The following is a 27,217-nucleotide window of genomic DNA, read 5'->3' on the forward strand; positions in this document are numbered from 1 at the left end:
TGGGCACACTCTCACCCATAAACTCTGCTTAAGCCGTGCAACGAAAAACAAAATACGGGGGAAGAAAAAAAAAAAGCACTACCACCGTGGAGGTGGTGTGGGTGAAAAAACACAAATCGGCCGCCCCGTGACGCGATTGGTGAAAGGGGGGAGCGCCAGCGCCCTCTCGCCCCAGCCTCCATTGGTGGGCGGGATGAAGAGCGCGCGTCTGCTACGGCGGCTCGCAGACGAAGACGCGCTTTTTTCGGGTGCGCCATCGACGTGCGGTCCAGGAGACCGTTGCGCGATACACTTTCGGCTATGGATGTCTGCGGCGAATCGGGGGTGGCGAAGCCGGCAGCGCCGGAAACCTGACGCAAACGAGAGTACGCGAGGTTGTGTGAAACCGGGACGGACACGACGGCATGGGCGCGAGACCGGGCCCTCTGCTTGCGGTCTGGTTTGGGCTCGTCGTCTGCTTCTCGTACCGGCCCGCGCAGTGCAGTTGGTGGTAAGCGAATGCAACCCCCCCCCCCCTACACCAAGCATGCCATTCGCCTGCTTTATCTCGCAAAGTCTCGACAGTACATGCTTCGACAACGAGTGGTGACCGGAGCTTTTCGGTGTTTTTTTCAGACGAAGTTAGCTGCTGTAGTTCATCGCACCGCATGATGCGTTAGACTAGGAATTATAGGAGTGCACTAATTTGTAGTGAACTTCACCTTTTACAACGTAAAGTGGATATTCGCGTTCGCACGTCGTGACTACGAGGAGAAAGAATTCAATGAGCAACGCGTGAGAAAGGAAAGCGTCACATATAGGAGAGAATTTCAAACAATACAATACGCCATTTGCCAGAGTTGTATTTCGGAGTGCGATCACCCCTGCTAAGCTACTGTATATCCCGACAAGCATGGACTACACACACAGGTATTTTCTTGCATGCTTACTAAAGTAAGGCATATAGGATCTGCGCTCAGGTATTTCTAAAAAAGCGCATTCATAAAGTCAGAGATTGACTCTTCACAAATTACCTTCTACCGACCGACAAGTCTCAAAGAATGTTTGCAAATAAGTATTTTGTGCATGTGTGTACATGCGAATGTATGCGTTTTTCTAGGTTTTATTTGGTACTTGTATATGTCATAGCTGTCACCCAGTAACGGAAGTAGTAAATCATGCAAACAGCTAGGGTAATATCTCGGTTATTCCATTCGACTTTGTGCGTATATGAACAGAAGCACGTTTTTAGAGTTTACTATAAGCCGCAGAAGTAGCGTTTTTGCTTAGTTATATAAAGTATGAGACTTCGTAACAGCCAATACTACCGCGAAGCAACTTTTCGTTGACGCTAATGATTGAGAAATTGAAACTGCCTATTATTTTTTTTTTTTTGTTTAAGACGGTAGTCACAATACGAATGGCATCCTTGTTTACGGTAGCAGAGGCGATGCGCTTGGAAAACTTCAAGCGGCCCACACTTGTTCATTTGCCATGATGACGGGAATCAATACAGAAGTATCAACGTGAATTTATCTTCCTGGTTTCTTTGACAGGGAGCTTGTTGCAGGTGAAATTCACTTTTAATATACAGAAAAAAACAATATTCTTGTTGTCATAAACATCGACGAAATACGATTTCTGTGCACAGGCGATTCCTACCAGATGTATAGACCTTTCTGCATAACGCACTGACCGATGCTCTTGAGCTCGCAAGTAGCTTTCTTCAGTTTTCGATATTCTTCGTCAGATATATTTGCAATGTGATAAAAGCTGGCTCTATTCTATTCATTTTCTCGTGTCAAGCCCACCGACACAACAATATTCTCCATATCCCTGATGTTCAAGTTTAAAAATCCCCTCAGACCAAAAACAGCAATTCAAACTTGTATCTGTACCATCCACAAAGCGATGCTGCTAGAAGCGACATCTGTGTTTGGTCATTTAATATGGCGTGATGCGGAAACTAGTAGTTACTCCCCTCTAACCATAACATCAAGTTTGAGCAGAGCCCTGCAGGTATACCCCGTGTATGACCCAAGTAATGTTGGGGGGGGGTTCGAATGCGTTAACACATGTGCATGGTTTGCGCGGCCATGTCATATACATGCAACAATATGTCCCCTGCTTCTCACTGAAATCAATGGTGCCCTTTAATTCTTTCTTATTTTCTTGAAGTATAGCCTTTAATTAGTATAATGAATAACTCGTTTCATTATAGAAAGCCTGACATAAAAATAAATAGATGTTCCTAAACGTGCGGCTGCTTCCTATTAGCGATTTTTTAGCGCTGCGTACGTAATAACGCCCCGTTTTGCATAGAGTGTATGTGCTCTAATCTGCGCATGCGCTATAATTGAAACACGGCATTCCTATGTGCGCAACGTCGTTATGGACGTTTCGCGTACGCGATAAGAGATCTCACTTATTTGTCTTGCTGTGCTTTTTTCGACTTTTCGTTAATGTATTCCTGCTTTTTTCTTCTAACATATCAGGTTCTGTGCCATACACTTCTTACTTTCACAAAAATGCTTCCTTTAAACGTTTGTTACCTAGATGCCAAAAAACGTAGCATATACTGCGCTTAAAGATAAATAAAAATTAATTGGAGCGTGAGAAACGTTTAAAATACGCGCGCGACATAACAAACGATCTAATTTTATTTCACCAGAACTTTATCGAACAAGGTTCTGACTCAGTCATATCAAATTTTTGAATAAAAGAAAAACATAGCTGTAAGCTTACTGCAATAGGGAGGACACGGTTAAAGACGTGAACATTGTTTGAACACTGTAGTATTACAAAGTCCCTCAAAAAGTATTATACATTGCAGCGACAACAAGCGAAACAATTGCGAAGAAAAAGTTGAACAAATAATGACGACTAAGCAAAGAAAGCATATAGCTGTGTTGTTTTAGACATTGTGCAAGTAAACTAGGTATTTTGACGTTTATGCACTGCCAACATTTTCTCCACTTGTAAAACACTTTCGACTGTGAGTTGAGAGCATTGAAAGGCTGCTTTACTCTCAGCTGTATTCTACGCCATATGAAAAACGAAGTGTTAGATACGATTGAATGTCAATGTGTCCTGTACGCACCTCTTTATCCACTCAGTGATTGGCGACTGTCCCAATTATCTGTGCTGATGTGCGTACAATGTTTGTGAGGTGTTTTATGGTGTGCAGTTCGAGTTTATGCTTGCGTTTTCTTTTTCCCAAGCAAGAAAACTTGAACTTTGGAATAGTCATGGCTCTAACAAGACCTGCCCTCTAATATTTTTTTTGCTTCAAATCTAATACAATAAGTCACTCAACCAATACATTTCAATTACACCTACTTAAGTTTAGATTACGCATATGAAGGCCGGAATGCTCAATCATAATCGCGCAGTATTTTATCGCAAGCCATCTCGGCGTTCCTCATCCTTGGCATTGCACACTTATGATGATAACTATGAATGACGCCATTTCCGTTAGGTTACGTCAACGCGCTGTCAATAAAACGGAAGCGTTGCATCTGTCCTTCGCCTTGCATGAGGTGGAAGTAAGAAAACTTTCTGCAAAGTTTGTGGTACCTATCACGAGTCCAGATTGTCATCAGCGCGAAGTATTTGGTAGTGCAAACTATGCCTTATGATGCACCAATCATGGAAGCCCCCTTTGCTGCAAAAATGCTATGTTAAACACCCCAATTACAGCTAAACTGGAATATGTGTGTTGATTGTGTCGCATATTTAAACTAAAACTAATATCGATAACCTCGATAAAGTGCAGTGAAAGGAAGTTAGAGCCACATCTAACGAATTCTCAAGATCAGAGACGTTCGCAGAACTTATGAAAGTTAACCATGATGAACCACTCGAGATGAGAAGACAAAAGCAGAAAGTGGAACTTCGAAAACTGCATGCTTCACACGAAAAAATGACCCCTAGACTCATCTTTATATATATCGCCTCCATTAACGAGAAGTACACATCACCGTATACAACATGCATTAACACGTTACTTCGCGAGAACAAACACATTTACAAATTCAAAATCGAATAGTACCGTATAATCAAATCGACATGATAATCTTAATTATTATTTGTTTTGTAGCGTTTTCACAAACGTATTAGCTCTACTTTTGTAATACTGTTTTCGTTTTCTTTGTTATTTTCATCTTTTCTCCAAACGTGTTCACTGTATGTACTATTTTTCGTTGCCCTTCCTGCTTGAACTACGTGTCTGCCGTATTCAAGACATAAATAAAATAAAAATTAACACGCGAGTACTGAATTACGAAATGCACAACAACAAATTAATAGTAACGGTCCCTGCATGGGATCCATACCAAGCACTATGTACGAATTAAAGCTCTGTAATACACTCAATCGAACTTCGCAAGGTATGTCTTGGGGACGATGCGATCGATTCGACAGCGCAGCGAATGTGAAAACAACACTGCGATGGCTTTGTCTAAACGAACACCACAAAAGTCTTCGTCTCCCGCTATTTTACTCAAAACAAAATAATCAAAGTTGGATTATGGCATCATTACACCTGCATCCCCCACATTATTCGTCATCAAGAAGATTGATTGATTGATTGATTGATTGATTGATTGATTGATTGATTGATTGATTGATTGATTGATTGATTGATTGATTGATTTAAGGGGTTTAACGTCCCAAAACCACTATATTATTATGAGAGACGCCGTAGTGTAAGGGCTCCGGAAATTTCGACCACCTGGGGTTCTTTAACGTGCACCCGAATCTGAGCAAACGGGCCTACAACATTTCCGCCTCCATCGGAAATGCAGGCGCCGCAGCCGGGATTCGATCCCGCGACCTGCGGGTCAGCAGCCGAGTACCTTAGCCACTAGACCACCGCGGCGGGGCTCGTCATCAAGAAGAGATCATAGGCTTGCGGTTAAGGAGTGTCACCGGACGAGAAATCTTTTTGAACTTTTTTTTTCGCACACAATATCGGACTGGAACTAGTTACCGCCTGAAGTTCGCCCCCCCCCCCCCCCCCCAAAAAAAAAATGCCGCCATATCCACGAAGTGCATGATGATGAGTGGGCGAAGCTCCGGAGGTAAACCTGGTAAACCATGAATCCTCCGTACATTTTGCCCACTCGATTTTATTGCAACGCTCCCCCTAGCGTACGTCGCCGCACTATATCGAACGATGACACGCGCCATATGTGGCATCATTCCTATTTTATAACACCTCGCATCTTTCATAATCAACTACACGTACCGCCGTCTAGTTTATAACATCTTGCATCTTTTGGACGGACGGACGGACGGACGGACGGACGGATATGGTTGTACCCTTTAGATCTGGCGGTGGCTAGCGTAATACTTAGAACTGACGAGAGGTGGCTACATACAGGGGACGCACAGCCCACGCCTTAAGGAGCTTCGCTCCTAAAAATGGTTGATTTGTTTTACGTAGTTTTATGTCATTAGCAATAACTGCGTTGGTGTGAATAAATGAAACATTTGAATGGAAGTATACAATATCTTCAAAGAGCATGCTGCAGCAGTGACATTCGTGGTGATTTCGGTTTCCTACGACTCGCTCGCTTCTCGGGCGTACGTATAGGTGTACGTAGTATACATGCGGAGTGCCGCGGGTCTCGGATTGATTTCTGAGCGTTGCCCGACAACGTGGTCGTTCGCTTTTGCGCTGCAAAGACGCGGCCGCATTGCTCACCTGTGCTCCCCGTTACGACTATACCGGTGATTCATGCGGCGCAAATGACGGCGCTTCGAGAAAGGTTCCCCCCGCTTTCAGTGCCGGCACGCAGTCGAGATGCATACGTACAGTCATCGCTGGGGTTTTACGTGTAAAACCAAATGTGATTATCAAGCACACCACAGTGGAGTCTCCGTTTCTCTGTTACAAATTATGGTAAACAAACTTTTACCCATCAAACAACTTCCATATTAAACAAATTAGAACATAAGCTTAATTTTGACCGTACAGAAAAAGCATTTAGGGTACAAGTTAAAGAAGTGCTGATGCAGGAAAACATACTTTTTTGATGGATACTAAAAAATACTGATGTTAGCAATGGTAGTAGTCGGGCGATGGAAATCTTGTACTGCATGTATTCTATTAACTATAAAATATAATGGTATGTATGACATGTCTCTAATGTTCTAGTCTGATTCCTTCCTTAGTGATTGTTATTTAAGTATGTTATGTAGTAAGTATGTTACGAGATTTGTATAATCAGTCAGATTCAATGTAACATGATATTTTTGTCAGCTATTCTTTGCTCTGTTGCTTCTTTTGTTCATGAAGGTGTGGATGCGGCGAAAGCTGTTTTTTATTTTTATTTTTTTGATGTACGAACTGTGTACAAGGGTGTTGGGTCCTCTGTGAGGCTATATGCCTTTAGCCCCAACATCCTTTTGTTTTTGTGTCTTGTACAAGAAAACAATAAAACAAATTTTGAAAATTGAAAAAAATTGAAATTGAAGTTCAACCAGCTGGGACTCTTTAACGGGGACGTAAACAGGAGATTACTAGTGGGTGTTCTTCGCATTTCTTTCGTGGCTGCATTGCGTGTGTGATCGGTAGTCAATCACGCTTTTCAAGCTTAATATAATGCGAACAGGGTTGCTAGGTATTGCCTCTATTGCTCTAATTCGGCTATACTTTTGCAGACCGGTGGTGGCAAAAAAATGTTTTGGTTACTTTGTGGCTACTTGTTTCCTCTGTATAATGGACTGAGTTGCCACGATGCGGTCGCAATCGCTGGCGTTTCGAGTATGCGATGACCCAACATGGCGGTCTAGGCGCCATTTTCAGCTCCGAATATTGAATATGGCGATGGTAATACGCAAAAAGAAAATGCATTTGCTACGTGGTGGCGAGTCGGAGAACACTTTTGCGTGAGCTAGACCTCAGTTTTGACCGCCTATCGCTGAACTAAGACTCAGAGCACCAATCGACATTAAAAAAGGGATATCTGAAGAGCTGCTCGCGCCATTTTCGAGGACTGAATGCGGGCTGTATACGTGACTCATGAATATTGAATTCATCATCACGCAAACTAATATTAAGAAAGTGACTACAATTAGCGTTCCGATTGCTGCAACAATGATATTGAGCTCACTGATACCGCACTCATTTTAGGGGCGAAGCTCCTTATATGGCGTGGCTTGTGCGTCCCCCGTTGTCGTAGTGCGTAACCTGTGGCACATACTCGCATGACAGTGGCACGTACCCGCCCTCGGGCACATATATCCGCATGTCCACATGTTACGGAAAACGTAGCACGCTGCTGCATTGTCACGCTCTCGGTGTTAACAAAGCGCTGACAGCAGAAATGTGGTGCATACCCTCGGTTAGTCCTTGGATTGTCCGCTGGATATGGCGGCACTTGTATATGATGGGTATATCACAAAAAGAAGCGATATGGTGGTACCTGAAGTGTTCACTAGATGAACGGACGGACAGACGGACGGACGGACAGACGGACGGACGGACGGACGGACAAACACACGGACGGACGGATGGATGGACGAATGAACGGGCGCACGTACGGATTGACGGACGCTTCACCTCATTCTTCATCATTCATTCCGTGGATATGCTGTGAATGTTTTATTGTTGCACGGCTGTTAATTCTGCTTTGTTGAAGAATAGTCATGCAAGGCGCATGAAGAGAGTAACTTTTGCAACCGCGCAAGAAATTTTCGTCGTGTTGAGCGAAATTTTTACTAAAATAAACAGATTATGCTTGAATCACGGCAGTTATGGCTTTGAAGTGTTCATGCTGTACCTATTAACCTTTTTACCAAAAGGATTTCGCATGTGGCCACTTATAAGAAAACAGCCTAATTGTTTCCCCTCACATGTGGCTATACTTTTGAATACTTAATAAGGCTCGTGGCCAAAGTTGGTTAGCTCTTTTTTCCTGCGTTATGGCTATTATTTTTTTTTTTTGTCTTTGACCTGGCAACCCTCAACGGGACACTTTATACGCGCTGAGCTACTTCGGTGGGTTTGCAAGCTTGTATGAATGCGTGCTCAATTAGGGGAAAGAAAGTGATCTTGGTCTATGTACTACGGCGCCTGTTAGCCCGTTGCGCGTCAACTGCCGGGGCCGAATCCAGTAACATTTCTTTCACATATGATTCGTTCTCATTGGTAGAGGGTTTCGCTAAAGAAATGGCTGGAATCAGAATTGGGTGAAAGTATCGCTTAAGAATAAGTCAAACGTGGAACGTTTCTTGCAAGGACGGGATTAGATTGCCACAGAGAGGAGGAAGTGCTATAACAGCCGTATTGCTGCATGGTGAAAGGTGGACCAGGTGTGCCAGTGGATATTGACGTCTGCAGTGGCTTGCGCAAACGAAAGCATGTCCTATTTCTCGCCTGTATGAATCGGTTCCGCTATTTCGAAAGAAAGAAAGAAAGAAAGAAAGAAAGAAAGAAAGAAAGAAAGAAAGAAAGAAAGAAAAAAAAGAAAGAAAAAAAAGAAAGAAAGAAAAACTGCACGAATGAATTAATTAATTATTAATTGATTAATTAATGAAAGAAAGTGCTCCTATTCTGTATTATATTTTGTCAAGTTAAAATAATATGTCGCATGTTTTCAATGATGACCTTTCTGATCCGACCCCGCCGCGGTGGTCTAGTGGCTGAGATACTCGGCTGCTGACCCGCAGGTCGCGGGTTCGAATCCCGGCTGCGGCGGCTGCATTTTCGATGTCGGCTAAAATGCTGTAGGCCCGTGTGCTCAGATTTAGGCGCACGTTAAAGAACCCCAGGAGGTCGAAATTTCCGGAGCTTTCCACTACGGCGTCTCTCATAATCATATGGTGGCCTTGGGACGTTAAATCCCACATATCAATCAAAGCTTTCTGATCCTATTGCTTGAAACACTTCTGCAGTAACTTAACAAAAGTAGGAAAAAAACGGCAGATATCCACAACAAGTACAGTGGTTGGAAAAGCGTCAGGAATTTATTATGAGGCGCTGACGCGCATTCTTATCACGTACAAAAGCGTGGTTAAACTTGTTCTTGGCTTTGCTAGATGCAGCCTAGCCTGCAGCATGTGTGACTCGCGAAGAATCTGGGGTGAGTGCGAAAAAAAAAACAATGCACAAGACGTATGTAAAAGTAAATCACGCGTTTTACCTGCAGAGACAAAGTCGTAAGAACGTTATCAGCAATTGCGCCATGTATACAGCTTTTCCTTGTAATCTTTTTTTTTTAATTTGGTTACTGCAGAACGTGCCCGAACGTTGATAACACATATCTCAAAGCTAAAACCTTGGTTTTCACTTCATCATGGTATTTTTTTCTTCATTTAGGATACTGCCTAAGAACAGCTACATCAATCGCATACTTCAATAGTAAAAGGCGACGCAATCTAAACAAGGACAAGATACAGGACTAGCCCTCATGTGTCAACCGCGTTCGTTTTTTCTGACAATTAACTAATACATCTTAAAATGAAGTACAAGGTGGGTACATGGGATAATGCGTACTCTCTGTGTACTTCAGGATACTGAACAATTACATAGTATCCTGTGTACTTCGGGACACACAAGATACTGTACGTACTCCAATTCAAGGTATCTAGTGCATTTTCACAATAAACCAAAGCACTCGGCAAGCAGCGACCTCTATCCTAGCTTCTCCGTGTTAATATTGAACTGTGAACTGTGGACACAAACCAACTGTCTCGCATTCAGACCATTCAGATGCCAGTAAATAGTTTTCGATGTTTTGTCTACACGCACTTCCTTCTTTCTCTCATTCATTTGCAAGTACAACTAGCGTTTGGTTAAGTTGATCGCGTCTATACTACTGCCTGATTCCTTGTTAAACGATCCACTGTTTCGCATATATATACACTGTCACGCTGGTACCGCGATAGGTCGAAAACTGACGGCGACACAAAAGGGAACACGCCCGTCAATCCGACAATCGTTTCTTGGCGAGCACCGAAGTCAGCGTGCACAGTTTCCGGGGTCTGGGCTGCGGGGTTAAACGTAAATAAGTGCGCGCCATGGACACCGATCGTTTACGGCGGCAGGTATCGGCTCGGAAGCTTCCGGAGGCCACAGCGCAGAAACAATCGATGATACTGCATGCATCCGTGCGTTTTTGTATTTTTCTTTTTAGCGGCGTGTAACCTCGTTTTAAGAAAACACCCACGCAAAGGGCAGGCGTTCTGCGAACGTAAAATGTTTAAACCTTTGTCACTGCTGTCGATCCTTCGCTCAAGTCGGTAGCTTCAGCCTGTGTCGGGTAACGCGCCAGCCGCGATGCGTGCGTGGACAGCGAGCATTTTACAGGTCACGGCATGCATGTACACGCACGCTTCTGGGGATTACGGGCCTCTTACGGCCAAATCTCGTCACTAAACGGCTCAATCTATTCATAAGCGTACTATTGTTTTTTTTTTCCTACCTCTTTCTTTCATTTAAGTACATATTGCGTTAATTCTGTGCACTATAGGTGAAAGCGAAGTCAGAAGGCAAACGCACTCCGTGTGCTTCCGAGTTGAGCGCCGTACTTCTCTTTTTTTTTTTTTTTCGTTCCGCACTGTAATGGGACCTTGGGAATTGTCCTTGCAACTTCGCCTATGGTTTTTCTTTGCGCTCCACGTTACATTTTGTCTTGCTTCTTCTTTCATCCATACGTCGTAGCGGCCTTTAGTATGTAACCCGCCTTAAGAAGTGTGGCAGCTTGGGCTAGCTGGTATGACATGACGATAGTTGTAGCGCGAGAACAGAACGACGACAACCAGACGTTCGTGTCCTTCTTGTCTCTTTGTCATCGTTTTGTTCTCGTGCTTTAACTATCATATTGCCCTAAGAAGCTGGGAGTAAATACCGCCCGCTGGAACTCCTGCATCTGAGGGTCACTTCTGAAGATTCAAATCGGGCACAATATATACCGGCCCCGAATTGTTTCCAAACCTCTGTTCCCTCTCGCCCGGTCCTCGTTTTTTGTGTTTCTAGGTTGCTGTTTTTTTTTTCATAGATATTTCTTCTTTTATATCCACCCTTTGTACACGATTTTCGCGCATTAACTTACGCTGGCACAGAAATGACAGGCATAGGCTAAGCACTGAGCTGTCAACTATTGAGGCGATACAAGAGGAGACACAAAATGCAAGCGGAAAGAAATACACTGCGCTAATGCGTTTTCTTTCATATACTTTGCTTCCCAGCGCGCCGAATGGCTCGCGCCAACGTAACCACATCAACACGGCCACAGGCCTATAAATATAATAATTCAACTAGTGATTTACCAGTCACAAAATGTGCTTTATTGCGAAAACATGATATCTGCAGGACCGAACTGCACAGCTCAGACCCATAAGTGAAACTAACAAAAAAATTCTGTGAGTTCACAAAAAAACTAAGAGAAATCGAGTTTATTTCCAGCACTCATGTCGCAGGGTTGCAGTTAATAAACTTAGGTTGTGAGAAAACAAATAAATAACTTTATGCTCGTTTAGGTGAGGAACATTCTCAGCCAACTTGAAAATGTCTACATCAGGGCTGCGCACCGAGATACGCGAAAAGTCGCAAAAGTGTTCATCGGTTAGTCGGGAGGACAAGGTTGATTTGATTAATTTCCTTCTCAAAAAATTATGTTTGTAGATGCATACTACTGAACACTGTTATCATGGCTGCTGGTAGTTTCTTCCAACTAGAAAACTGAGTCTTACCACGATCATCAGCTATGGAGGGTGGGACGGGGCAGATGTTAATGTTTTTTTTTTTCCTCCACCCCACGCGATACAAACTGCCGAACTAACCCTAAAGAAAGTTTATTCATTCGTTCGTTTGATCACACAATCGTAATATCTGGGATTTTACGTCCCAAAACACGATGTGATAATGAGAGACGCCGTAGCGGAGGGCTCCGGAAATTTCGGCCATCTGGTGTCGTTCGACGTTCGCTGACAACGAAGAGTACACTGGCCTCTACCGTGTCGCGTCCATCGAAATGTGACCGTCGTGATCGGGATCGCAACCCCGAATTTCGGGTCAGCAGCTGAGCAGCATATCCACTGTTCCACCGCGGCAGTCATTTGAGGCCAGAGAAAAACTTCACAGTGTATTCACATCAAACGCGTCTTCGAGATCATCGTCTGTCTGCATCAGCGTACAATGCCGAATGGACGCGATCATTCTTTGTCTCTTCCTTACCCCATCCGAGATCAAAACTGCCATGTCGACCTTCAGGTAGAGAGTAACAAGGGAAGGGGTAGGTTCTGACGTCCGTGCCGGAAGCAGCAGAATACTGCCTCACGGGCTGCATGCGATCCCTCCTTTATATATATATATATATATATATATATATATATATATATATATATATATATATATATATATATATATATATATATATATATATATATATATATATATATATATATATATATATATATATATATATATAATTTAATGAGACTAGATGGACAGCTCGAACAGCCGTCGGTAAGAGGCCAGACAGTCGAGTCCGAACGCTCGCTCGCTCGCTCACTCACTTATAAACACACACACACACACACACACACACACACACACACACACACACACACACACACACACACACACACACTCACACACTCACTCACTCACTCACTGTCTCTCTTTCTTCTCGAGCCATTCGCCGTGTCCGTCTCCATGTCTTTTATACTGGTCGGCGACTACAACGTAGACATTATGGGCCTCAGGATCTCAGGTCGGCAAAAGAAAGTGGAACGCACTCAGACTCACTCAAGAAATATATTTTGCGCTTTGGACACAGTCGGACTCCGACTAACCAAAATTTTCCTGAGCCGAACTCCCTTGAACTCACACTCACGAAAAATGTATTGAACCGCACTCACTCGGACTCAGACTCACAAAAATATTACTTACCCGAACTTACTCACCACTCAGATTGATTATTTGATATGTAGGGTTTAACTTCCCGAAACCACCATATGACTATATGCGAGACGCCGTAGTGGAGGGCTCCGGTAATTTTGACATCCTGGGGGCTCACACTCAGACTCACGGCCTAATCTCAGTCAGAGTGAGTCCGGGTGAGTCGACTCACGAGCGAGTTTGCTGACCCATGCTTAAGACCTAGCCTCACTCTGTCGTCAGCATTCACTTTGTGGACCGGCTGCTAATGTTTTCGTCTGCCAGTCCTATGTTTCAACTCCCCATGCCACGTACTTCACTCTAACTCTTCTTTTACATTTTTCCTCATCCCCCCCCCCCCCACCTCCAAGTGTCCTGGTTGTGGTGTCCTCGCCCGAGAGACAGTCACTGCGTCACTTAGCCTTATCCGTAACCTTGTTCCATCCCAATGAATCTCTGCCACCGTGCGTGATGTTGCCGATAGGCTGACTGCTCTGCTCTTCTTCATTGGTGCGCTCATATCGCGCAGAATTTTGAAAGCTATGGTTCAACCTGTAATAAATTACCCTTTGTTCCATGGCATCCCATATTGGACTCATGCAGACATTTTTGTTTTTTTTGCGACAGAGTCAAATTTGACACCATCAGAATAACTCACATGGTTGTGCGCACTAAATATTATAACTTACTGCTGCCATTCATGAAGCAGTATGCAAAACGGACGTGAAATACCTTTTGCAGTGTATGCGTGAAAGTCGGGTGCGTGACCAAGGGCAATTCGTATTCTTTTCTCGCAACCTTTTTTTTTTTACACTGCAAAAGTTTGAGAAAATGATTGTGGCATATCTCGAAGCCTCATAAATTACTCCTCGTTATTAATGTTCTTCATTTCCTTTTGCCGATAGTGCACAACCGGAAATCTATACGGGACAAATTTTTAACAGCACGCATTTCAGTGAAAAAAATACTCAAACTGTTGTCCTCTATTCTGTGCTGCTCACTAAAAATACAGACAAAATACAGCCTTGGAGATCACGCAGCACAACTCTGTTGCACAGGATTTAGGTCGTGATAGTAGGTTCCGGAGTGATTCATCAAAGTCGCGATACCTGGAAATTAGTAATAACATTATTGGCACGGATACATGAAAAGGGTGTGTGAGGTCCAACCAATTCAAATTGATATTTAACTTTTCGGTTTTTTTTTTCGGCAAACTGACGACACTTACTTCACGTGCAGTGGTGCAGATTTGCACGGGAAAGTATAGCAGGGTGACACCATGAAAAGATACAAGGGTACCATGAGTATATGCAATAAAATATGATGATTGACGGCACATTAACACTCGTTGACATTTCATATCAGTTGGACATTCCCTCTCGTCGGACGTCCGACCTCGGTATGACAATCGGAGCACGTTACGAAGCAGGTTGACGGCGCTAAGTCATGAAAAAAGCAAAAATGTTGGATATCTTAGCGAGGGTGATTGCTTAGAAAGGGTGTTTGTATTGCACATCGTGTGCTGCTGTCCCAGCTGCATCTTCAAGCAGCTGAAGCGCAAATACACAGAGTGTGAAGCGCCACTTCCCCACAGTGAGTACAAGTAGCGGTTATAACATGTTTCAATGCATGTACTGTTCGCGCTCAACGTATGTTCAAAGGACAACTGCACTCTCGAAATATCCCGCATACTATAATCAATTGGATACGCTGGCTCCGATTCTGGTGGACGGTGAAGGCACGAACGTTCTCTGTGATTAAAGTAAACATACTTCTTTTGGTACTGAACTGGACCAATACCGCATTTTGTTTCGATTATTCTTCGCATTGCCATTAACTTTCGTGTTTCCTGCACTAGTTTTCACTTGTCTTCCCAATACATATGACATTTTGAGACGCATCTGTGCTCGATGCAGCTGCGTATGTTTGGTGTCTTGCGTGAGCTACTTTTTTTACGCAGACAGCGAGAGACTTTATTAGGGAAAACACATATTTTTGCCGGCTTCAATATATCGCTGGCATGCTACTCGGCACTTGTTTTTTTACACCAACTTATGTGAACCTGAAATTTTCATGTTTGTTCTTTTTTTTTACCCCCCCCCCCCGCTATAATCTCTGTATGGGCGCTGTGAGTAATAATAATTAATTGGGAGCAGAAGAGCACTAAATATATTGGCGTGTGCATGTGTAGAAAGCAACGGCGCCTGCATAAAATTGCCTCTTTTTTTTTTTTTTGCAGCGTAGGTAACAACGTTTCTCTTTACTAAGTACGCGTTTGAGGAAATTTCGGGCAGATAACCGCATCTCGTACTTTCAGCGCTTTCATTTATTTCGACGTCTTACGATCGCATTCCGGTCGATATACGGCCTCAAATTCAGGATCGGGAAAGAACGCAAGTTGCGGGGGGCATGTCTGCATGCATGCTAGTCACGCCTGCGGTGTTTGTTTTTTTTTTTTTTTTTGAAGCGCGCCACACGGACGCACAAATGAACGGACAGCGCAGACAAGGTGCCGAGTGGCCCGCGGAAAACCAGTTAGATGAGTTTATGCTCCAATGAAAGGGGGGGGGGGGGGGGAATACGAGAAGCGAGGGAAAGCAGAGATAAGGCGCGACTCCGACGTGCCGTCGAGGCAGCGTTGTGCATACGTGCCGTACACATGTTGAGCGCGTATCGGACAAGCAGATCATCTGCTCGGACCGGAGCACGCTATGGGTTTACAAGATGGCTCGGCGGACGGGAGAGGGGAAGGGGTGACGTATTTCTCGGTTCTATTTTGGTGCGCCCCGCCGGGAGCCAGGCTTTTAATGCCGCGATGATAGGCTCATTCTCGCTTGCGTTGGCGACTTTTATTTCCCGCCTATTAATTCTGTCACGAATCAAGCGTGAAATGAAATGGGAAGAAATGAAGTTTATATTATGAAAGTGTTGTTGTTGATATTGTTTCACGCAAAATGCATTGGCGGATAGGTGGCTGAACGAGGAGAACTAGGAGGAAAATATGTTATCCTTTTTTTTAGATGCATAAATACAGAAATACAGGCTAATTCAGAGCTGTTTGTTCCAAAATTATGAATGCGCTGTTAATGTCATAAAGCAGTGCTTCTTATTGTCTATTATCTTTCTTATTATTTTCTTTCGTTTTTTATAACTTTACTCTTTGTGTGTTTCTTCGATATTCACACACCACGATGTTGGGATAGCCGGCTCCAGTGTATACCCTGCGTCCCCATGTTACCACATGTAAATAAGAAGTGCAAAAAAAAGCCCAGAATCACAGTACTGTGTGCACAGGACTGCAACCGCACAAAGGATGCTTTTCACGCATCCAACCGAACAACCAGCCCGTCACATACCTCTATAAGTGAGTCCACACAAGTCTTGATGACCAGCTCATGTGAATCCACCTCGTCAAGTGTGGCTGTCAGTGTCGTAGCCTGGAGCTGGCACACCTAGAACGAGCCTCCCTCCCCGATTTTTTTTTTTTTTCGTCAGGGCATACAGTACGAAAAATGACCATTGTGAAAGGGTGCACCCCTCTCCCCAAATCAAGAAAGTGCCATCCCACGAAAAAAAATTTCTGCGAACATCCCTGGTGACTGTGTCTTCTTTTTCATTCTATTTGGTGCCATTGAGTTCATGTGGTTGCTGTTGAGGATATTTAATTCAATCCAAGCACGAGTGCGCCCGGCGTAGCAGTGATATTGATAGCATTGAGTCCGAATGAGCCCTCAGCGGAGACGGTTGGCGAGCGAGGATAGTGAGTTCCGTTTACTGGCCCCGCCGCGGTGGTCTAGTGGCTGAGGTACTCGGCTGCTGACCCGCAGGTCGCGGGATCGAATCCCGGCTGCGACGGCTGCATTTCCGATGGAGGCGGAAATGTCGTAGGCCCCGTGTGCTCAGATTTGGGTGCACGTTAAAGAACCCCAGGAGGTCGAAATTTCCGGAGCCCTCCACTACGGCGTCTCTCATAATCAAATGGTGGTTTTGGGACGTTAAACCCCACATACCAACCAATTCGTTTACTGTGCCGACCTACTCAATATCGGTGATCTGTGACGCCATCACGACGTCATGGATCAGCAAGGTTATGGCGTCATCGTGACGTCATCCCGTGACATCGTCTATTGGTCACAGGTGAACCGACCTCGGAGGTCGGGCAAAACCACGTGACGTGCAGAAAGCTGCAGGTGTGGGAGGAAAAAAAATGCAATAGGCTGAGAACGTCGAGGTGATTTATTGCGTCTCTCTCGCACTGCGGCTCGTTATGCTTTTTTAAGAAGTCTGTTTCCGGACTGCATTACCGAGGGTGCAGAAGGCCTTCGCCTTCAAATGTTACAATGAGTGGAACACCCACCTAAACTGTACAGCAGAGCTGTTACGGTCGAGGTTTGCTGGGTGTTGTAGGTGGAGAATGATTATCGTGAAGTCCGGCACCACCTCTTTTCGTGGCTTTCCTCCTCTTATGCTTTGCTACCAGAACATGCGCACCGATTTGTCCGGCGTGGGATGCAGGAACTTTGACGGGAGAGAAAACGAGTGCGGAGATAGATATAAAGAGAAATACTTGGCGAAAGTCGTATCTCTGTTATGCGGAAAATACAATCCGCGTCCCAACGATCCCAAGGCAATCGTCGTCACCACTCGGCTATCCAGATACGCCAGCAGAGCGTAGCATAGCATAGCTTTGTATAGTATACCACATCAAGGCGGTGATGAAGAGAGAAACGTTAGTGGAAAGAGAGAGAGATAGTGTAAAGGAAAGCCGAGAAAGAACGGAAATAAAGTGAAAATATGGAGAGAGAGAGAGAAAGAGATAGAAAAATATAGGCTACGACAAGTGAAGGGGCATGATTAGCCTCGTATGACATACAGCAAGAGGTGGGATAGAGACAGGTGTGAGCGTGAATGCATAGCCATGCCAGAAGTAGCTAGGTGCCCACCAGTTCTGCCGAGACCAAGATTTGCGCGACTCGGTGCACGGGGGCGCTAATTTCTTTTTTTTTAATTTATATTCCCCGTGTCAACATTTCAATGCATTTCGCATACCATGCCTCCTGTAAGGATTCCGGCCGATGACAATGTCACATCCGCGGTTTCGGCGTGCAGACATATCGCCGCAGACAATGGTTCGCGCACTCTCCAAAACAAGGGCTTTTCCCGGCGTCGAGCGACGCTCTCTTTCTCGTTGGCGAGGGAGACGTGGCCGCTTATCAGCTTTTCAATTTGCCATAAATTACGACAAGCCCCCCCTCCCGGCCAGTCGCCATGTATAGACGCACGTGGGCAGAGATAGGAGGCGCTCTCGCCGGTGTTATAAGCGCGCGGGCGAATGGCGAGAGCTTTGCGCACGCGCGCCGCGATGCTCGCGGCACTTGGTGGTCGTAAATTGCGCTATCGCGATGGCCGTATCGCGCCCCGCAAGTGCACCCACTCTAGCTGCACATTGCATTCCACTTTTAGCCGCGCCCCCGTGGCTTCGAACGCGGTCGAGCACACCGCTCTCGAGAGGAACACGTCATCACGCTGCTCCCGTCACCGTGCCCGATGTGCGCGTTTATCAACTCTCCCTTTCTCTTTCAACCCCCTATTCCCCAACCCCAGTGTAGGGTAGCATACCGGATACTAGCATCTGGTTAACCTCCCTGCCTTCCTTTTTTCTCGTTTCTCTCTTTCTCCGCGAGTGTAAGAGACCTGTCTCAAGCTATGCTATAGGACGCGAGAGAGGAGTTCAAAAGGGGACATATGCCCCCGCTCCAGCAAGCCACACCACCACCCCAGCCCTTGTAGCAATGCAACAACAGGAGTGTGCACTGCCCAAGGCAATATCTTGCCGACACCCACGGAGAGAAGGCAGGGAGAAAAGGGCGATGGGAATTTATAGAGATACAGAAGCTGTGACATCAGCTTTAATCAACGTTCTGCATGTTAGGTCAGGGCAACGGGTGTAAGATAGAGAGAAGCTGCCAATTAGGAGTATGAAGATGATCGTTCATGATTATTGAAATAGGTTGTTTAAGATGTATTGGTAGTCCCTTAAGGCAACGCAGTGGATGCATAGCAAATTCGAAAAGGTATCGTACACTGAGCGTTTGAATTTTGGAGCATTTATATGGCGGCGCTGGCAACTCCTTTTCGCAGACAAAAAGACCAATGATTGCCCCCACCGGATCGCACATGTCTGGTTGACTTCAAACACTCACAAATCAGTGTTCGACGGTGTCAAAAAGAGCAACTCAATCTAGCCTTTCACGCTTGTTCGTCTCTGTAAATGATGTAAATGATGTTTTGTGGATACGTAACTGCATTTGCAAAAAAATTAACTATTGTTTTTTATGTCTACCAATGATGTCATTCGCTTTACACAGCGTTGTTATTCGCCTTTTTAGTAGAAGGAACAGCTAACGGTCTCTAAGCGAAAAAGAAGAAAGACAGTCGAACGTGACAAGGAAAGGTAGTTCAAATACAATATTCCATTGTCCAAGTGTATAGATTAATACCTTTTTTTATTAATATTATTCAGCCGCCGAGCCTACACGCAGTCACTCATTCCCACAATTGCTCAAAGCTCTCTACGCCACTAACTTTCCCAAGAAGCCATAACGATGGAACATGAGCTCCGGGATCAGGGGTCACCTACTTAAATGGCGTTCCACCGAATCTCGGAGGTCGCTGTGGAAAGCGGTCCTTCTTAAAACGCTCCTCCTTCCTTCAGATCAAGCTAATTTCATGCCAGATGCAAGCAGCAGGTGAAGGCACGTGAGTGCTAGCAAGAATCGCGCAGGCCAGTGCATAGGTGAAAGCGTTCGTCCAGGACCACGAACAAATCGGGGAAATGTACAAGGTCGTCATCATCTAAGGGGAACACCTCATCAATATTAAAGCTGGTAAAACTATAAGGATTATTATACTTCACGTATGCCCACTATATCACGGGTAATGATATCATTGATCAACGCAACAATAACTGCGCGCATTAGCCATTAAATGTCACCTTCCATAAGATCTTGAATACTAATCAGGTATTAACCTCTGGTGTGGACGGCCGTGTACGACAGGACAAAAAAAAAAAAACTGACACAAGGAGCATGAAGCTTTAAACCTGGGTTTCCTTTAGTGAGTGCGCCGAAGAACCTTGCAATGTGGGCGCCACAGTAAAGTTCAACCAGAATTAACTGGTTGGTTTGCGGAGTTTAACGTCCTGATCGACTGATGCTGTGAGAGAGATGCCGCAGAGGAAGTCTCCGGATACCTTACATTGCGTGGAGTTGCTAAGCATGCACTGATATTGCACAGTAGACGAGTCTAGTATTTTTCCTCCGTCGAGATGTAACCGCGGCTGGTATTAAGCCCACGTCTTTTGGGTCAACTAATTGGGGGAATAACGTAAACTGCTACGAAGCCTTCCCAACCGAGGTAAGACAAGTTTCAGTGTTCCAGCTTATCAAGTGTCTCAAACAAGCAACATGGACATTCTTAAACCACCGAAAGATGTTCGCGGCGTACCTCGCTCCAGGCATCCGGCGATCAATCCCTCTGAAGTAAGCATCAACACTGCCTCGCCATAGCCAGCCCTGGAAATCGAGGGGAATACCCTCCGCCATTGGATATATACCCAATTCGGCTTGTGTGTGCGTGTTTGTTGATGTGTGCATGTGCGTTCATGTATGCGTGCGTGCGTGCCTGTTCCAATCATCAAGATTGGCTGAGATTTTCTCCTGTGAACAATTCTAGCAGCGAATACGCTCTTGTGAATAGGCCTCAGTGATAACGCCGCATTCGCTATTAAGAAAGCGACATCATACCAAGAATTATAGCTGAAAACTTGGAAGAAAAGCACCAGAAAGACCACTCGGATGCAATAAGCTGGACATCTTTTTTCTACGCGATCGAATAGAAACGAATTGCTTGCTTGCTTGATTGATTGATTGATTGATTGATTGATTGATTGATTGATTGATTGATTGATTGATTGATTGATATGTGAGGTTTAACGTCCCAGAACAATCATATGATTATGAGAGACGCCGTAGTGGAGGGCTCCGGAAATTTCGACCACCTGGGGTCCTTTTTAACGTGCACCCAAGTCTGAGCACACGGGCCTACAACATCGAATAGAAATGAATTGCATATTTACTAGTACAACGTTTTTCTTTAAAGTTCATGATTATGAAAAGTATGTACGTTTAAGATCAAAAGAATACAAGGTTGAACCCCGGAGTGCAAAAAACTGTTTTAGCAAAGATCGCCAACCATTCTTCAACCTTCAATTTTCCAGCCCTCTCTCCACTACACACCCATAAAAAGGGGGAAAAAAGAAAGGTGGCGCAGACGCGGAAATGCTCTTGCAAAGACTCGGTGAAGTGAGGTAAACTTCAAAGAAGCAGCGTAGAGGGGGAAAACGTCGGTCGTGTGGTTTATTTCACTCGACTTTTGGCTACCCCGCCAAAAACAGGATTTCTTTTTTCTCAGCCGCACCTATCGGCGACCCACCGAAAATACACCTACTCTACCGGGAACTGTTGCCACACAAGCGATGCCGCTGCCGTCCGTCACTTTCACCGACTTGCCTCTGGCAACCATGGCAACGAGGCATATAGCGAGCGACGTGTCAGCGATGAGATATCGCACCAAGAAACGACGGGTGCCCTGTAATATAAGTTATTTATGCTGCCAAGGAATAAAAAAAAAAAACTCACAGAATCCATTATTCTAGGCATCGCAAGCTTTGTATATCTAACAAGGTTTCGCAGTGTCTTCAGGATTGTATGCTTTTTGCAAGCCATCTATAGCTCGCCTGATTTTGCAGCGCTTACGAAAGCACTACTTAACTTATATCAACAGATCAGTGCGACCGCCTGTAGAGTGGATGTACTCTCCCAAGTGTGCTTGTAATTCTGTCCATCTATCTTTTTTTTTCTTCTGCGTCTCTTTTCACCCCTTCATTCTTACTTCCGAATAAGGGTAGTAAACCGGACGTTCGTCTTGTTAAACTGTTTGCCTTTCATTGCTTCTCTCTCTCTCTCTTTCTGTGCCCGCGATCGAGTCACCTTTCACAAAGCGACGATGTCACGCTATGACATCATTGTGTGACGTCGTAGGGACGCCAAGAGTATTGTCGTTCACACGTGTTGACACCGACTAAGGTCAATGTTCTCGTTTCATGAGGCATCCGAGGATTTAGTCTTTAAAATAAGCGCCATTTTCACGTTGGTTCCACGTAGTGGCTGCTATTTTCACATAACAGTGAGTGAGTAATAAAATCGTTTTGTTTTTATTGGGGGTGGGAGAGGGGGACCTGTACGTTGTCCGATATACAGCGATCTTTTCTTCTTACACGAAAGTTTGGTGCATATGAGGAATCCGCTCGTTCATCCCTGGGCACTGCATGCGGTTTCAGTGCAAACGTTCTGGGGTCCGAGATTGGGTCCGAACAAGTAAGTGTGGTCGAATGTAATTTTGTGCCCTGTCCAATAGCGACAAATATTTCGGGCAAGAGAGGGGTGGCGCTGGCGCAGTGTACCACCTTTTTCTCCACTGGGACTGTCTACACTGTCAGTAAGGTGTAGCCACTAGTGAACGCCAAGCCTAGTCGCAATCTGTACATTACGCTTGTGCTGCAACTTTTCATGGTTGGCGGTATTTTAATGGGCATGTCTGAGTGGAACTCGTGAAGACGACGGCGACTACGGCTACTCAACTAGCGTGCTACCTCTCCTGCCATCATCTCAGGCGCTTGGTCGTGCGCCCTACCAGGCTGCAGAAATTAGGCGCCTTCTTAATTATAACCACTAGCACCACCAACATCTCCCGAGCTTATATGTGAAAAAAAAAAGAAGGCAGACCGGGCGATTTGGGCAACAATTGGTTGGACGATGATGATGATATGTGGGGTTCAACGTCTCAAAACCACCATATGATTATGAGAGACGCCGTAGTGGAGGGCTACGTAAATTTCGGCCCCCTGGGGTTCTTTAACGTGCACCCAAATCTGAGCACACGAGTTTACAACATTTCCGCCTCCATCGGAAATGCAACCGCCGCCGCCGGGATTCGAACCCGCGTCCTGCGGGTCAGTAGCCGAGTACCTTAGCCACTAGACCACTGCGGCGAGGCACATGGTCGGACGAGTCACCGACGGGGACGTTCAACCCGAACGCAATAAAACGTCTCTTCTGATCCAGTGTCTTCATGCTCCAAATATCTAGCGAGTCGGACGAAAGTGTCCCGCTTGCCTTTTTTCTAACATCCCCTTGGAGTCGCTGCACGCGCACGGTACTCACAGCGTGAGAGGAAGGGCGGGGGTGCAGCGTCTTGCCCGATTCCACGTCGCCGCGGTGGTGGGCAAAAGGACCACCTGCGCAGAGAGCCCCGCGTTTTAGGTAGTTCTCTGAAAAATCCGCCCACTTCCTCGGACAAAGCGGGGCCGAGCCGGCCCTTAAGGCCGGGTGCGAGGTGTGAATTTCGCCGGCTCGTAATTACAGGTTCGGCGCGCGCCCGTCCGACGCCGCCTCGCATCGGCCAGCAGCAGGAAGTGCTGATCGCCCAGTCACGCATCGCAACATGTTACGTCGGGGCCCCAGTGCGTAGACTAGACTCTACACAGAACTCTCTAAATGGCTCCCCTCTCGCGCTGAACACACCACCGGACATACGATCACTGTCACTCTCTCTCTCTTAATTTAGTTTTGTTTTCACGTTTAACCTACGGTACGAGTTTCCAGGCCCTGGCCTGTGGAAGCCACAGCGCTCACTAATGAGCGTTTGTGTCACTGCGCAGTTCCGCCCCTTCAATCGTGGCACGCAGTCGCTGTGCACCTGACGTTTTGAGCGTCTAAATTGGTGCCCGACGCTCAAGGTCGCGGAGTCGTTACGAAGTCTTCTTTCTCTGCAATACACAAACTGAAATGCGTGTCAGCCTGCTATTCGATGCGCTGCGGCGAGATGTACCGCGTTTCAGTCGGTCCACGCACCGCGTTATGCGCAGCACAACACTCGTTCTTTTCAGCGTTGGGACATAGCCAACATGTGAAGGCAGTTCGCAAGAGACATGGAAGCAAGAGAAATTGCGTTGAAGTGTGGGACTGCACGCAGGGCACATCACACGTGATTGTAAGGACATATTCCTCCAGAGTGAGTGAGAGAGTGAGTGAGTTTCAACAGACGCTAAGTTGTAGATGTCAGTTTTGGTGTGGTCCCGCCGGGCTAGCCGGGTTTGGTCCCAGACCATAGCGGGCTAGCCGCTATAGCCAGTGGAGTTCTGGACGAAATGCCCTCACCCAATTTGATCGCTAACAGACAGCAATAACAAACGTTTAATTTTTTTTCCTTCCCTTTGACGTGACATTCATTTCGTCCTAGAGGACACTCGGTTCAATGAAGTAATAAAGAACGAAAGAATGGCCATATTATCACAACAGCACGTTTCGGTAAGGGTAATGTGAAAGACGTACTTTAGTGGAATTGTGATATATATGGTGTTTTATAACCCAATAGTCAGTGAGGGCCTATGAGCGCCAAGTCATGAAAGTTCTGGTGGGAGGTGTACTTTCATCGCGACATATATATATATATATATATATATATATATATATATAATGCAGCAAAAACTGAGTGGAAAGTAGTAATTGCATGCGACCACTACAGTGCAAACCAAGTCGTTCTGCTGGGTCCCCCTCGAAAGAAAGTAGAAAGAAGAAGAAGAAAGAAACGAACAATAGCTCACCGAGTTAGCATTCGGAATGACGAAACAGAAGCCCGTGCTTCCCGCCCAGGTCGACCGGATAAGAAAACGAAGATGCACACGGCGAAGGTTTTTGTGCCCGGCTGCAGCCAGCATGCACTCCATGCCGTGCGCCAAGGCGGCGGCAGAGGAGACCCGACCAGCTGTGCGCTCGAACCACGCCGAGCATACCGACACGTTGAAGCCCGACTTGGGTCAGCGTCTCGTTCCTGTTGTTTTCTCTCCTAAATCAGGAAGAAGCACCGGAAACTGAAACCGCGCCCCGCCCGCATCCACATACACAGACAAGAGCGAATTCCGCTCCCGTCTGCCACGCTTGAGTCGCGTCAGCGTGCTGCGCGAGTCGAGGTGTCTTGCTTGCGAGCCGTTTCGCAGACGGACGGCGGTCTGTTCATACGTTTATGTGCGCGTGTGGTGGCACGCAAGCCATGTCGGGTGCCCATATAGCCGCAGTTGGCGCTTTGTCCCTGTGCTATAGTATCAACACCGCGGCTCGTTGGCAGCTGCAGCTTCCGTCGTTGCGCTGTCCGATCGAATTCCTTGGCTCAGTGCGAAAGAATTAGGCCTAACATTTACCGTAGACCCGCCAAATGGATGCGAAACCAAACAGAAGTTTCTCGTGTGTGTACGTATTGTATGCGTATAGTGAACAAAGAGGAAGAAATTGGTGTCCAGGCATACGTTACTCTGGCTTCGGAAACGTGGTCAGGAGACAGTATCGTTAACACCCCCCCCCCCCCCCCCCCGCCATCCTCTACATATTTTCTCAATACCCATTGTTTCGAAATGTTCACTCAGCAAGGATCTGTGTCTATGTGTGCCTAAATTTGTCAAGTCACCATGGCCATTTATTTTATGTACGCTACAAGAAAACCTACTCAATTAAGATTTGTTACCAGCAAGCCCGCACCGCAACAATCGTGAATCATATTTGCTACGCGCCCTATTTGAGATGACAATGTATCCTGATAGCCAACTGCATCTTCATCTCGACTTTGTCCAGTTGTTCTCCTTCGCCATTTTTGCTCGCGCCTCTGCACACGACGACCGCAATCCAACGAGCCCTCGGCTAGCATTGTGCCTACAATCTCAACGTAAAAAAATAAATAAATAAGCAAATACCAAGGCACTTTGTATTCTTTGTTTCTCAAAAGTGCGGCGACAAACGAGGTCCGCCGAGACTCAGTCCATATCGCCCCGCTCTCACAGTTTTGCTATCGGGTTCCACGCTGCGTTCGGGTCGCACGCACTGGACTGCCGTGCGCGCCGAGCCGCCAGTCGCGTGGAAACGAAGCTCGGGACGGTGCTTTTGCGAACCAGCGCGGTGGGAGAGATCGCGGCACTGCGCCGCGGCGAGTTTTCAAACCAGCAGCAGCACGTGCGGCGGTTTGTGACAGCGCAACCAGCAGCGAGCAAGCAGTATACAGCGGCGGGGACCGGTGAAGTGAAGTCGGCGGCGAGCGCCACCACAAGGGCAGTAGCGGCGGCGGGGACCGGTGAAAGCGCCACCACAAGGGCGGGCCCTTGTGCCGTCGCGCGTGGGAAGCGGGGGTAGATTGGCTTAGCCGAGCGCGCTGGGTACCGAGAGATCGCGGTCCCAGATCTCTTTTTCCCGATGATCGCATCACTGCCGGGTCATTAAGAGCTCTCCTGCGGCCGCGGGAAATACGCGCTGACTCCGCAGCCCCGCGCGTGTACGCAAAAAAAGGATTAGCGACGTACCGCCAGTCCGAGCGTCCCCCTTTTCTAGTCTCCGGCAGGACGTATACTTTCTTTTTCGTGTAACTTCCAAGACCTTTCGAGTACGCCCGGCCTCCCACTCGAAGTCGTCGCGTCTTCTGTTGTTTAGCCGACTTGCGAGTTCGTTTTTTTTGCTCTCTCTCTCCCAAAGTCCGGTGGCAGACACACTTGGAAGCCGGAGGCGGACATCGTGCGATCTGGTTTTGTGGAAACGCGCTTACACGGATGGCCCGTCGTATAGCGTGACTGCAAAGAAGTTGGTGGCAATTTCTATCTCACACAAAGATATGTTTCAGTTAACAACGCTCCAGAGCGGTGGTCTGTATAGCTGTCGGCTGCTCCGCTAACTGTGTAATTCCGGTGCGCAATCACCGACCACCTGCATTTTCACTGTTTATTCGCTGTTCACATCCACGTCTTTTTTCTTCTTCTTCTTCTTTCGGAAAATATTCGTCCTGTTACTCTTAACTTCGAAAGGGAGTCGTAAGTTCCTGCCGATGTTTCAGGTTTGTAGCCTACTGGGCCCGATCCTGGTTAACCTCCCTGTCTTCTTTCTATTTTTGTTCTCTGTCTCCTGAAGTTTGAAAGGGAGAATTATTTAGAGAGAGGGAGGGAAGTAAGCTTTATTAAAGACGGACAGACTAAAGTCCTACTCCCGAGTGTTAGTTCAGGATCCCCTGGCCTTTTTCACGAAGCTGGTTCTTTCTGGCGATTGGACGAGAACCGGCACATTCAGCGTGGTATGGCCGATGGCTTAATGAACTTTTTGCGTGATAGCGGCTTATTGAATAGGCTATAGTACCCCAGCTTACTTTTTTTCTCTTTCGCGCGTGTATTTAGCTCTCTCATCTTTCTTCCGCGTCCCC

The 27,217-nt window shown here is 46.2% G+C and overlaps 1 protein-coding gene across 1 annotated transcript in view; it reads left to right on the top strand.

The window, feature by feature from the left end:
• Nucleotides 1-237: 237 nt before the first annotated feature.
• Nucleotides 238-27,217, top strand: part of LOC119187956 (protein Wnt-4) — a 56,451-nt gene continuing 29,471 nt past the window's right edge. Inside the window, exon 1 of the mRNA XM_037436036.2 lies at nt 238-490. Coding sequence (XP_037291933.2) covers nt 405-490 — 86 coding nt within the window. The 5' untranslated portion in view covers nt 238-404. The remainder of the gene's footprint in view (nt 491-27,217) is intronic.

The sequence above is a fragment of the Rhipicephalus microplus genome, chromosome 1, assembly GCF_043290135.1.
Source record: "Rhipicephalus microplus isolate Deutch F79 chromosome 1, USDA_Rmic, whole genome shotgun sequence".
In the NCBI taxonomy this organism is placed as follows: Eukaryota; Metazoa; Arthropoda; class Arachnida; order Ixodida; family Ixodidae; genus Rhipicephalus; species Rhipicephalus microplus.